Raw genomic sequence first — 13032 nt, 5'->3', positions numbered from 1 at the left:
TGCAGTAAAAAGAGTCTCGATCGAGTCACTCGAGCAGGCGAACAACCCAATTGACAATCACAGACAATCTGTATTATAAAGGCTCAAAGCGCCAAAACCAGGACACGGCCTTATCTTTACAAGCATATATTACAGGTGATACAAATATGAACAAATAAACAGCTTGTGTTTTTCATGAACCGGGAACACATACGGAACAAACTAAGGTCAGACGAGTTTATTTCAGAACAAAAGGACTGTGGGAGCTTGGACTGTGGGAGCTTGGACTCCTGCAATCCATGCTCTTACCAACGGAAGATGTTCTGCAATTACGACCGAAAAAACTATCAGTTGAAAGCGCGAGAACAAATCAGATAGATGCATAGTGTCACATTGGAGGCATCTCTCGACTCACCAGCTTCTTCTTCTTCTTTTTCTCGATGAAGGCCAAGAGCTCTTCTTGTCGGGCAATGGATTCCTCCAGTGCCTGTATGAATTCAGTGGTCAATGCGGATTATGTTCAGAATAAATTTGTCGATCCTGTGATTTTTGAACAAGCAAAAATGGCAAGCAGTCACTGCAGATTTTGTCCTCGTAACTTGGTGTATTAGGAGGCATACATTTGGCAACAGGCAGAGGACTTAGTATTTATAAGCTCACGCTGTGCATGTACCTTCTTGGTCGAAGATAGCTCTTGTTCTAGAGCTTCAATGCGACCGACTGCAGCAGCAAGCATTTCCTCCTTCTCAGGTGGCATGGATGATTGTTTTGTGCTGATAACAATTGCTTTCTCTTCTAGTTCAGCCATGCGCTTCATCATGTTCAGGTAATCATCGCGGGAAATAGATGGCTCTGGCAACCGATGGCCCTTTTTCATTGGGTCAACATAGTACATGGAAGTAGAGTAGAGGATACCGTCTGTGAGCTTTCTTGGCATGTCACGGGTCATGCGGACCATAGTGAAAATACCCATGATGAAGGCCAAGACACCATTGAAGATGTGGCTGCTTATAGCTTCAGGAGATTTGCAAGGATCAGGCGGGGCAAAACAACCTGGTTAACAGGCGACATATGATTAGCTCAGAAATTATAATGATTGCCACTTTGAAAGCCGCTGCAGTTGGGTAACCTTGGATGATAACAAGCTCTCAAAATTTGCTGTCATTTAAATGCTTAAAGCATCCGTGATCTTGTATAAATAAAATGTTTCAGAGGCATTTAAATAGAATTACTCTTGGAGCATGCATCAGATTGCATACCTTTTTCCAGTCCAGATTTGGAAGTTGGTGACGTGTTGATCCAATTAGTGTCAACTGTCTTGTCAATTATAGGTACAGAGCAATCACAAGCCTTTTCGGTTTCGCACTTTTTTGTGATGAAAATCTATACAAAAGGAAGATTATCCAGCATTAAAAGCTCCAGTGTCACCCTCATGTAATGAAATGCCATAACACTCACTTCATAGACAGGAGAGAGTTTTGAACGCACCTCCTCTTTTGCCACACATGGAAGTTCTAAATTACTCGCATCGGGAGCTGCTGTTAAGTTGGAAGACACGCACTTCTGCATTAGGAGACACATAGTGATGTTATAATGAAGAAATGTCGGCCAATATATCGGCGTGAGGTAGGAAAAGTTTCATGTCCAAGAAGAAGAGAGGCCCACTTCTAAATAGAACTCAGAAATTGAGCCTGATTCCCCTGGCATTAGTTACCTCTTCTTGAGATATCATCTTTTCATTGATGTCCGACAATTTTCTCACACATTTCGAATCGCCATTGTGAACCATCTGAGATGAATTAGTCCCATTATTTAAGTGCACCAAAATGCATAGTGGTACAAATGGCGGGAACAAAAAATCAGCAGCGAACCTTCAATATGTCGGGATTGTTCCAGGGGCCCTTATCAGAACGCATGCAACCACCTTTGTCGGCACAAGTGCATGAACCACCAAGGAACTCCGGCAGCTCACTAGTCAAAGCCAAATTGAAAGCATAGTATTTGGTAAATCGCAGCTTTTTATTGATTGGATGACAGAGATACACAAGACAACAAGAGGACAAATTGAAAGCATATAGAATAGACTAAAGAACGTCGAACCTACCTTGCGTCAATTATTTCAAGCAACTTGCTCTGGTATTTGTTCCCCAGAACCTAGTAGAGAAAAAGCATCAACAGCTAAGGTCAGCTAAGCAGAAATGGAGCACTCTTGTGCAGCATATCTGGGAAAGGTCCTTACATGGATTTTTGCAGCAGTCTTTGGGTCAAGGAAGGATTTAACAGTGTTCCACAAAAGCCTGAATCCGGAGCCCGCGTTGATGATGAACATGCGGTTAAGAGTCTAAAATTGGTTGGACACCCGTGAGCATCATAATAATAAGTGAATTGAGCCAAGAAGGAATTAGAGAGCTTGAGGGGGTTGAAGTTTGAGTTTGCAAAGTACCTCAGGATAGTTATCCCCATCTAGTTTTTGAAGACACGAGACAAGATCCCTTGCAGCTTTATTGAAATTTTTTAGCCCCTGCATATGCAATGAGCTAACATTTAGGTTCTCATCAAGACCCACTGTATAACAGTTTAATCAATCATGTACTCCTTATCCTAAAGATGCTGTTAAAAATCTTTACTGCCTCAGTTACAACCTCCTCGAGACGGTGCTCTACTTTGATGACCTCCATAATTGCTTGACATCTTTCTTTTGCCAAGGTTTGCAACCATTTACATCGCTAAGAGATAATTTTCTTTGGATGACCAATATTGTAAGGATGTCCGACTGAGAAAAATTAAGGAAACGTCTTACGCACCACTCCTTGGACATCCAATATGGTTGTGCTCTGATCTATATGCTTTTTGGCCGCGATAGAACAAGCTGGGAACTTAACAACAAAAGTCCTCTCGAACTCCCGCACATGGTACTTAACATAGCGATCCATTGTTGTCACTTGCATCAGTTTAGTGGGGTCGACTTTACCCAGCCTCTCAATGTAGACAGGTCTTCCATCCTTGTCCACACCATGGTGTCCTTGTGGATAATACTCTAGGACATCATCAATTTCCTTGAAATCGAAGTCCTGAACAAAGAAACCAAAAAAAGGAAGTCCAAGAACCAGGTATGATGATCTTATAACCAAAATTATGTACTAAAGCAGAAGCATTTGACACAGAGGTTATTGAGTTTTCCATCGGTACCTCCATGATTGTGTCAGCACCAAACTCCTTCCTCCATTGTAACATGTCAACCCACATTTGCTTTGTCTTTTCTACATCAAATTTTCTGGCCCTCAAAAATCTGTGTCAAACAGCAAGAGTTGATATTACACTGCCTAAAGTCCATCCAGGATGGGCCCAAAAAAGGAATTAAAAGGAAAAACTCCATCCAGGATACATCTACATCACTACATTAGTATGCAATGATGATCATGGTGAGGGGTGTTGCACCCTGTCCATAAGGCGTTGGATTACGCATTACACAGGAAGATACATGCTAAGAGTTCAAATACAAGAGAAACTGGAGCATCTATGGAGTTATCTGAAATCTAAAATAAGTGTGTTACATAGACATGGCAAAACAAAGCACTTTCTTCAATGTGTCAAAGTCAACTGTCAGTGCTTGATTGATTGCCTCTGTTTTAACTTGCATATGCGAATACCATCGTGTTCATATCCTACGCAGACGCACTAGACACATCTAATATTCACTGCGAGAGCAAGGAAGAGACCTGAGCATCATATGAGGGTCATCATGTCTAGATGGTAACAATTCGTCAAGAATGAGAGCTTGGCGAAATGTATCAACTGCCTGGAGTTCTTCTGTGTCAATATCAGAGTCGAACGAGACAGACATGACTTTACTGCTTCTTCGACCTCGCTTGGTCCAAGAATGCCTAAATTTGGTTGAAGCATTAATTGCCTTCTTCTTAAGAGATCCCAGCCTGGTCTTCCTCTCATCCTCAGAGTTCTCCACTTCAGGCTTTTCGAGAACTGTACAATGAAACGACAGAACTGTTAAAGTTGCAGCAAAAGCGAAATGGTGAAGTTTTCTTTGATATTAACCATATGCTATGAAGCAATCAGAGTCTATAGGAAAAAATTTCCTCTATCCTCATGACATATTGCCATTGTGTAGACAGAAACGCACATAAAGGAACTTGGAAGAGCAAGTACTGCTGCTACAATGAAGGTATATCTTTCAATAAATCAATTGAAGAGAAGGATCCGCATTTTGACAAATTTGAGATCAACTGTTATTATACCATGCTGGATAAATATGGTGGGAAATTCTCGACATTTCCTAGAATATGTAAAGCATGCAGTTGTTCCAAGCTTCCATTCACTATCTATAATCCTATCTACTAGATGAATTGTCACATGCTATAACCACATAATCTCTCTTTGTTCATCTTCAATCACCTAGAAAATGAAAATGTGTAGCCTCACAGTTTATTCGCACAGATAGAAACCAGAAATGAAAAACCCTCCTCTCAAACTCTCAATTATGTAGCTTCTGATGGCTACTGCAACGAGTATCCACAATGCAATAAATGATGGAAAACCTCCATTCTTGAATATTGACTCCTTCCTTCAATACTTTCCCAGAAATTTTGCTTGTGAAATTATACGTCCATAACATACTTACTGAATTCAAACTTGCAGTACAACAACCGAGACATTCAGGCCTCCATTTTAGATGATTGTCAGATCAAAGATTTACAGGAAAACATTATAGGAGGAGAGGAAAACCGGTACCTGGTTTAGCAGTGCGATCAAGAGGTCCCGACATTTTGTCACACATGATTAATCTATCAATGAGAGCACAAGGCAGACAAGAATCAATCAATGAATCAATTATTTGTGCCAAAAGGGAGTCAAGTCAACACCATTTACATGCAAATTGTCTACATTGCACTATCAAACAGCTTAAAGAATCCAAAAATTTACCTTGTAATGTGGAAACACCAACTTCAGACAAACCAGCACAAAACTATTGCGGATTACTCAAACACCTTCTCACATGCACACGATTGTACAAGAGATGAGCTTTTTCCATGAAAGGATCGAGTGGGAGTTCTAAGCAATCGTACCAGCTAAAAAATTCCCAAATGGGTTGCCAAAAATGATGAAATATCTAGGAATTATCTCCACTCAAGAAGATGCACATCGATTGAAAGACACAAACCAAAAAAGGAAGATGCTTTTTTTAGAGAGAGAGAGAGAGAGAGAGATACCTTTCTGGACAAGAATTTAGGGAGCCTGAAAGAGAAAGTTTATCTATGATCCCGAATATATCTCTGAAATTCTGAGGACGGCCGCGACAACCTGTACAGAGAGAGGGGGAGAGAGAGAGAGAGAGAAACCGAAATGCAAGCCACTCCGTTGGAAGGTTTGTTTTCTGTGCTCTCTTCCCACGCAAATTCACCAACTAACAAAACCAACTCTTTTGTTTCCAAGACTAGAAAAAAGGAGCAAAAAAACTAAAAGGCTAAACTGGGTCTCTCCCTTGACCTTCTGCAGATGTCGAAAAATACCATTTTTCGTTCCATTTCAGGAGATATTAGCAGAAAAAGAGGAAAGACATCCCATGAAAAACCATCATGGTGAAATCAAATTTGGCTGATCTAATCACGCTCTGAGTTGGCCTGATCCCATCATATAAGTCAGCGATTTTGTCCAACTCAGTTGGAGAAAATTTCTGACAGGGTTGACTTGTGGACACTTCTTGATGCTTGGAGACTTGGAGTAGAAAGGTTTTAGTAGAAAGGTTTTACTTTGTCTTTCCCTTTTTGGGAACATGAATAGGTGCTCAGCTCTGAGTTATGGTGCTCCACTAAGAATAGGTAGGTGGATCTTTCAACATGTTTGATTCACCTCATCCAATCTCTGCCTCCTCTTGACTGTCTCGATTTGTTTATTGAAAGATAGAATTGAAGAAAAAGAGGGAGGGATAAACAGGGAAGTTACGATAAAACATGAGAGTGATTGTCTCCGGTTGAGTTATCAATTGACATGGGGTGTGATAAATGATAATCTGCCTTGACCTCTGTCGGTAAAATATTTTGTACTTCCAGAAAGAAAATACATGCACATATGATGATTTTCAATAAAACTTCTGTCTCTTGCACTTTTGCTGAACTAAACTTAAAGAAAATACTCGCTCTTAAAGGAATATGCACCACTGTCATCTTCAAATAATTAAATATAAAATCTTCGTAACAAATCATCACATACACCAAATAATAACAAAATTCAATTGCCTGTCGCAATAATCTTTTAACTTCCGACCAAAATAGCAACACATAAATACGTAAATTTTACTGATTCATCGGGAATTTTCTTTTGTAGACTTGTGATAGCAATAGATAGTTATAGAGGTCCGTGTCGCGTGTCGCTTAATCTTCATCCCACATATAACCAACAAAGATCAAGAATGTCATATATGCCATGGTAATCAAGAATGTTGTCATACATCACATCGGCTGATTAGGCAGCGTGTAAACTTAAAGCCCTCTGAATATTTCCTCGCAGACTTCAATCCTCCTTAATGGCTGGGCGCGCTCATTCTTGATGACGGATCCATCCGATATGTATTACCAACGAAGCCTTCTAAATCTGACAAAGTTCTGGACTTTTGGTAGAAATTGCTATTTGCTGTCCAGACTCGAACATAGACAAGCTGGATGGATGTAGTCATGGAATGTGCATTTTGTCCATGATGAAAACTCTACAATCTATATGAAAAGATGAGCAATGCCTTCTTCTCCGAGTATGTCGACGATTTTCAAGAGTCCGAATTTGCATTGGAACAGTAGGATATTCCCGAAAAAACTGATGGTTCGCCGTGCAAATATCAAACTTAAAGATGACTTCAAAAATTGACGAAAAATTAGCTGCAAACGTGCCTTTCTTTTTCTAAACAATCGATCCAGCATGGTCTCACACACAACTTTCGTCTAGTTTGCACTAGTTCTCTAACTTATCTTTGCTGTCTCTTTTATGGTCCTACTGGGAATTTTCCCTCCTATTCGTATAGAGAAATCCGAGCAGTCCTTGTAGGGCCATGTCAGGATCATCAATCTTCAGCAGTTGCTCCCCGACTTCGGCCGGGGTGACAAACGCTGACTTCATTAGCTCTTCAATTTCAGGAAAAAGTGGGTGGTCAGTCGTGCTGAGGTAATTAGCCGCCAGCGTTTTGAACCCATAAGGGGTGCAGTATGACATGTGAATGTGCATGTCCATTCGTCCCGGCCGCAACAAAGCAGGGTCAAGCTTTTCTTTGTGATTGGTCGTGAACACTATGATTCTTGCATCGCCGCAGCTTGACCATAACCCATCTATGAAGTTGAGAAGTCCTGACAATGTCACCTGTGAGCAAGAAGAAACCTCATTAGACGAGGAAATGTCCAGGAAGAGGCAGATCATTAAGTGAAAAGGCCCTTTCAACAACCATTCAATGCATTTTCAAAGGAGCTTGAGGGCATATGTATCAAAAGAGTAAGCTATAGTTTGCATTTACCTGGGTTTGTCGAGGTGAGGGACGTTTACCAATTGGAGCTGGCGTTTCGTTTTCTGCTTGTTGATCTTTCAAGTCGAGGCTGCAATCTATGTCCTCGACAAGTATGGATTTGTCTTCAGTTGCCAACAACACTTTCCGCAGCTGAGAGTTATGGGAGATGTTTGTCAGTTCCAGGTCATAGATACTGAAATTCAGATAATTGGCCATCGCAGCCACCAAGCTCGATTTCCCAGTGCCCGGCGGACCGTACAGTAAATAACCCCTTTTCCACGCCTTCCCGACTCTCCCATAATAGTCCTTCCTCGTCACGAACCTATCGAGGTCCTCCATTATTTTCTTCTTGAGGTCTGAATCCATCGCCAATGTGTCGAATGTAGATGGATGGTGAAGGTTCACGGAAAGCCATGAATCTTCCATGCAAGGGTATCCTCGAAAGTAATCACTTTGCAAAGTATACAGTTTCAAGGTTTTCCGTGCTTCTTGCACATTATACCCCTCTTTTAGTATGAAAGGGAAGTAAGAATTGAAGACCAAATCCTTGTGCTTCTTGTGAAACTTCAGCTGATAATACCGCACTTCCGACAGCTGGGATTGCCGGCCTTCGTGTGTCATCTGCTTCAATTCAACTTCTCTGGTAATCTGTCTCCATTTGAAGTTCACTCCTTTGAAGACATCTGTTACTTCTTGATTCTTTGCCATGAAAACACACATCTTTGTTCCTTTTACCGGCAAACAGACTCTATAAGACTGAGTTGTTGGAGATATTTTGCTACCCAAGTAAAGTTCCGCGGCCTTGTATATTTGGTTGCCGGCTAGGCCATCGAATTCTTCAATGACTACACTCACTTCAGAGGAAAAAGACTTGAAGAAGCCCTGGATGCTCCTAAATAAGTAATATTGCAGTTCATATGGTACAAGATCGCGAAGTAGAGACCGGACGACCATCGTTGAAGCAGCGATGGAAGCTGCTGTGGATACAATAGTTTTGGCAGAGGGCATGTTAGCATCAGAAAACATTGTTTCGGCTGACAGATGATATTTGAAAGTTTAGAATAGGGTATTGATATTTTGCAGAAGATTGTGGGGTACTTATGGTTCTCCGGATCACAATAACAAGCTTGCTGCAGGCGCAAGAAATCAGATTTGGCTGAGATGCTGTGTCCTTACTCGTCTTTGGGGTCAAGTTTGAGTCCGATTCTCCCTAAGGAAGTTGTCCTGTCTCGGTCGATTGGGCCGCAGCAATTATTCATATCGCATTAACAAAGGCATCGGAGGCTAAGGGCATTTGGCGGTGTTTTGCATCCCAGTGAATAAGATCAGAAGCAAGCATCCACATCTGTGAGGCTGTCATTCAAGAGGTTTGTGCATTTAGTTATTTGTCTTTAGGCAGCCTGACAAGTGACAGGTTTGCGAGTTTAGATACTTTTAGTGATTTTTAGTGTTGAATTTAAATAGAAAGAAAGATACATTTTCAAATTTTAGGATTGTGTCCATGACTCATAACGCGGCTTCAACTTTGTAGTTGACGTTTTTTGTCCAGACATATCAAGCAAACTTTCTAAACCTGTATTTAGAAAGTCGGCCGGCACATACTTACAAGGAGGGAGATTCTTACAGGACGTCCTATGGTTGATTTGGACTGAGTCTTTGATGCTGTGCCTAGTTGAGATATTAGCCACTCGCAGCCGAATTTGAAGGCGAGGTGCCTGTTCCCAGAGCATTACATCCAATAAAGCTCTTAATCATTAAAGTTATGCTTACAACAGAGATGAAACCCTTCTCTTGCTCTCTTCTGCTTCAGCTTTGATAACAACTTTTGCCCCCCAAAACTCTGGCAACGCTAAGTCCCGTGATGTGGAATGATAGCGAACGAAAATTATCAGTAGGAAAACTGACCAAACAATATGGGGTCAGAATTACAGAAATTCAAGCATAGTTATAGAACAAATTTGCTTCGCCGACGTATTCCATGCTTGCCTATATAATTGTGTGCCTACGTACAAGACCTTTCAAGAGCTGCAACATGCAAGTATGCGAGTATTTTTTCTGCTGTTATTCATTTGCTCGTGACTCAAGTCCAATGGGCAGAGCCACCCTTGCAGAGTCCCCGGTCAGATCTACATTGACGGACTTCTCATGGCCCGACAAGTTTAGCTGGTCATTATTGAAAGCAAATCCACTTGAGAAAGCATACACCAGACCTCTAGTTGCACATATTGAAAGCAACAAATTACACGCTAAACTCAAAAGTGAACCTAATCTAGATCTCCAAGTTGGTCTGTAAAGTCTGATGTGCTTCATATAAAAATGGTGCATTCCACTGACCCTTTCGGTCCCTCTTCCAAAATTTCAGTGCTCAGATGCAGCAAAAAAGTCTGCAATCTGATGGAAAAAGAGGCGAAGAAAGATCCAATTTTTCTATTGGGAGTGTTATCATATGTTAATAGCAAGTGCAAAAGCTCCCGTTCGAAAATCCACTCGCATTGAGATACCGTTTGAAGTTTTTTTTTTTTTTTCCTGGGATGAGATAGCTTTTGTAATTCCTGTGACGAAAAGAGACAGTTTGTAATTCCTATGACGCTTTTCCTGGAGCAAATTTACAGTTGTCTGTAAAGTCCGAATCCGCATTGGAACGGCATCGGCAGCTGAATGGAAAACCTCGAGAGTAACACCAACAGCACAGATCTCCATGATCCTGTACAAACTGGCAATCTTTCTCAGTTGACAGCACTTCACAGTTCTTCTGTATGCCCTTTACTCAACTTTGATGTTCTTAAAGTGGAGCGAATCCATCAGAAACAGCGATTTGGGAACAACTAGTGATCTCTAAAGTACCGCTAGGATTGAAAACCACACGCTCTCGATTCCAAGAGGAGGGATATACAAGGAAAGCTTGGGCAAAGACCCCTTCCCCGTTCACAGAGAACAGAGAGGAGCATGATCATACTAAGTGCGCGACTTCTGGGTAATTGAAAGGGTTTGTGCAGGATGAATGTACCCAAAAGCACGATGAAGCGTTTTTTTGGCTATTTGCTGTCCAGACTCAAACGTAGACAAGCTGGATGGATGTAGTCATGGAACATGCATTTTGTACTTGATGAAAGCTCTGCAGTCTATACAAAAAGACGAGCAATGCCTTCTTCTCCAAGGATGTCGACGATTTTCAGGAGTCCAAATCTGCATCGGAGCGGTAGGATACTCTCGAAACAACTGAGGGTTTGCCATACAATAATTGAACTTAAGACAGCTTCAAAATTTTTAACGAAGAATTAGCTGCAAACACACCTTTTGTCTAAACAATCAATTTGACATGTTCTCACACACAACTTTCGCTTAGTCTGTTTTAGTTCTCTAACGTCTCTTTGCTGTCTCATTTATGGTGCTGGTCATTCTCTTGAATTTGGGAATTTTCCCTTCTCTTCATATGGAGAAATCCGAGCAGTCCTTGTAGGGCAATGTCAGGATCATTACTCTTCAGCAGTTGCTCCCCGACTTCGGCCGGGTGACCAGCGCAGACTTTGTGAGCTCTTCGATTCCAGGGAAAAGTGGGTGGTCAGTCGTGCTGAAATAATTAGCCGCCAGTGTTTTGAAACCAGCACGACATGTGAATGTGCATGTCCATTCGTCCTGGGCACAACAAAGCAGGGTCGAGCTTTTCTTTGTGATTGGTCATGAACACTGTGATTTTTGCATCGCTGCAGCTTGACCATAACCCATCTATGAAGTTGAGAAGTCCTGAAAATGTCACCTGTGAGCAAGAAGAAACCTCACTAGACGAGGACATGTCCAGGAAGAGGCAGATCATTAAGTGGTAAGGCCCTTTCAACAAACATTCAATGCATTTTCAAAGAAGCTTAAGGGAATATGTATCGAAAGAGTAACCTATGGTTTGCATTTACCTGGCTTTGTTGAGGTGAGGGATGTTTACCAATTGGCGCTGATGTGTCGTTGTCTGCTTGTTGATCTTTCAACTCGAGGCTGCAGTCTATGTCCTCGAAGACAAGTATGGATTTGTTTTCAGTTGCCAACAACACTATGCAGCTGTGAGTTATAAGAGATGTTTGTCAGTGCCAGGTCATAGATACTGAAATTCAGATAGTTGCCCATCGCAGCCACCAAGCTCGATTTCCCCATGCCAGGAGGACCGTACAGTAAATAACCCCTTTTCCACGCCTTCCCTGCTCTCCCCCATAATCGTCCTTTCTCTTCACGAACCTATTGAGGTCCTCCATTATTATCTTCTTGAGGTCTGGATCCATCGCCAATGTGTCGAATGTAGATGGATGGTGACGGTGCATGGAACGCCATGAATCTTGCTTACTAGGGTGTCCTCCAAAGTAGTCACTTTGCAAAGTATACAGTTTCAAGGTTTTCCGTGCTTCTTGCACATTATACCCCTCTTTTAGTATGAAAGGGAAGTAAGAATTGAAGGCCAAATCCTTGTGCTTCTTGTGAAACTTCAGCTGATAATACTGCACTTCCGACAGCTGGGATTGCCGGCCTTCGCGTGTCATCTGCTTCAATTCAACATCTCTGGTGATCTGTCTCCATTTGAAGTTCACTCCTTTGAAGACATCTGTTACTTATTGATTATTTGCCATGAAAATAGTCATCTTTGTTCCTTTTACTGGCAAACAGTCTCTATAAGACCGAGTTGTCAGAGATATTTTGTTGCCTAAGTAATGTTCAGCAGCCTCGTATTTTGGCTTGCCAGCTAGGCCAGTTAGGTCATCGAATTCTTCAATGACTACAGTCACTTCAAAGGAATAGGACTTGAAGAAGCCCTGGATGCTCCCAAATAAGTAATATTGCAGCTCATATGGTACAAGATTGCGAAGTAAGGACCGAACGACCATCGTTGAAGCAGCGATATGTTAGCATCAGAAAACATTGTTTTGGCTGATGGAAGGTATTTGAAAGTTTAGAATCGGGTATTGATATTTCGCAGAAGGTTGTGGATGTTTATGGTTCTCTACATCACAAGAACAAACTAGCTGCCTGCACAAGAAGTAAGATTTGCCAAGACGCTGTGTCCTTACTTGTCTTAGGGGTCAAGTTCAAGTTCGATTCCCCCTAAGGAATTTGTCCTGTCTCAGTCGATCACGCCATAGCAATAATTCATATTGCCATTAACAAAGCATCAGAGGCTAAGCGAATTTGGCAGTGCTTTGCATCCCAGTGATTAAGATCAGAAGCAAGCATCGACATCTGCAAGGCTGTCACTCAATAGGTTTGCGCGTGTAGTTATTTCAGTTTTAAGACAGCCCGACAAGTGACAGGTTTGCAAGTTTAGATACTTTTTTTTTTAATTTTTAGTGATGAATTCATATAGAAAGAGAGATACATTGTCAACTTTTAGGTTGGTGTCCATAACTCTTAAGCGGTTTCAACTTTGAAGTTGACGTTTCCTGTCCACACAAATCAAGCAAACTTTCTAAACCTGTATTTAGAAAGTCGGCCGGCCCATTCTTACAACTTACAAGGAGGGGAATTCTCATAGGCCATCCTATGGTTAATTTGGACTGGTTCTTTGATCCTGTTCC

The 13032-nt window shown here is 41.6% G+C and overlaps 2 protein-coding genes and 1 pseudogene across 3 annotated transcripts; all 3 read right to left on the bottom strand.

Annotated features, from left to right (window-relative positions):
* Positions 1 to 252: 252 nt before the first annotated feature.
* LOC115735677 (phosphatidylinositol/phosphatidylcholine transfer protein SFH3-like) lies at positions 253 to 5666 on the bottom strand. 2 transcript variants are annotated; one of them, XM_030667052.2, is made up of 16 exons: positions 5205 to 5666; positions 4918 to 5063; positions 4726 to 4778; positions 3699 to 3960; positions 3169 to 3268; positions 2784 to 3050; positions 2423 to 2500; positions 2219 to 2320; positions 2084 to 2133; positions 1851 to 1950; positions 1694 to 1768; positions 1468 to 1542; positions 1239 to 1362; positions 653 to 1032; positions 395 to 466; positions 253 to 302 (listed from the first exon to the last, which is right to left on the bottom strand). In XM_030667052.2, the coding sequence occupies exons 3-16, from the start codon at positions 4769 to 4771 to the stop codon at positions 285 to 287; spliced, it is 1749 nt and encodes a 582-aa protein (XP_030522912.1). In that variant the 5' UTR covers positions 4772 to 4778; positions 4918 to 5063; positions 5205 to 5666; the 3' UTR covers positions 253 to 284. The 2 variants fall into 2 exon arrangements, with proteins under 2 accessions (XP_030522912.1, XP_048128824.1); XM_048272867.1 differs by lacking the exon at positions 4918 to 5063.
* Positions 5667 to 6915: 1249 nt separating this feature from the next.
* LOC115735679 (protein HYPER-SENSITIVITY-RELATED 4-like) lies at positions 6916 to 8674 on the bottom strand. Its single transcript, XM_030667057.2, has 2 exons — positions 7490 to 8674; positions 6916 to 7338 (listed from the first exon to the last, which is right to left on the bottom strand). The coding sequence occupies exons 1-2, from the start codon at positions 8504 to 8506 to the stop codon at positions 6976 to 6978; spliced, it is 1380 nt and encodes a 459-aa protein (XP_030522917.1). The 5' UTR covers positions 8507 to 8674; the 3' UTR covers positions 6916 to 6975.
* A 2185-nt stretch (positions 8675 to 10859) lies between these two features.
* Positions 10860 to 12345, bottom strand: LOC115735745 (annotated as a pseudogene).
* Between the last annotated feature and the right edge of the window lie 687 nt (positions 12346 to 13032).

This window comes from Rhodamnia argentea, chromosome 11 (genome assembly GCF_020921035.1).
Source record: "Rhodamnia argentea isolate NSW1041297 chromosome 11, ASM2092103v1, whole genome shotgun sequence".
Taxonomy (NCBI): Eukaryota; Viridiplantae; Streptophyta; class Magnoliopsida; order Myrtales; family Myrtaceae; genus Rhodamnia; species Rhodamnia argentea.
This window is presented reverse-complemented; position numbering and strand designations above follow the sequence as displayed.

Excerpts from the sequence above, each read along its gene's own strand:
- LOC115735677 (XM_030667052.2), bottom strand. The coding sequence starts at position 4,771 with ATGTGTGACAAAATGTCGGGACCTCTTGATCGCACTGCTAAACCAG. Across the intron at positions 3,269-3,698 it reads GACCCTCATATGATGCTCAG|ATTTTTGAGGGCCAGAAAAT; the intron begins GTCTCTTCCTTG and ends TGTTTGACACAG. Across the intron at positions 1,543-1,693 it reads AGATGATATCTCAAGAAGAG|AAGTGCGTGTCTTCCAACTT; the intron begins GTAACTAATGCC and ends CTCCTAATGCAG.
- LOC115735679 (XM_030667057.2), bottom strand. The coding sequence starts at position 8,506 with ATGTTTTCTGATGCTAACATGCCCTCTGCCAAAACTATTGTATCCACA. Across the intron at positions 7,339-7,489 it reads CCTCACCTCGACAAACCCAG|GTGACATTGTCAGGACTTCT; the intron begins GTAAATGCAAAC and ends TCTTGCTCACAG.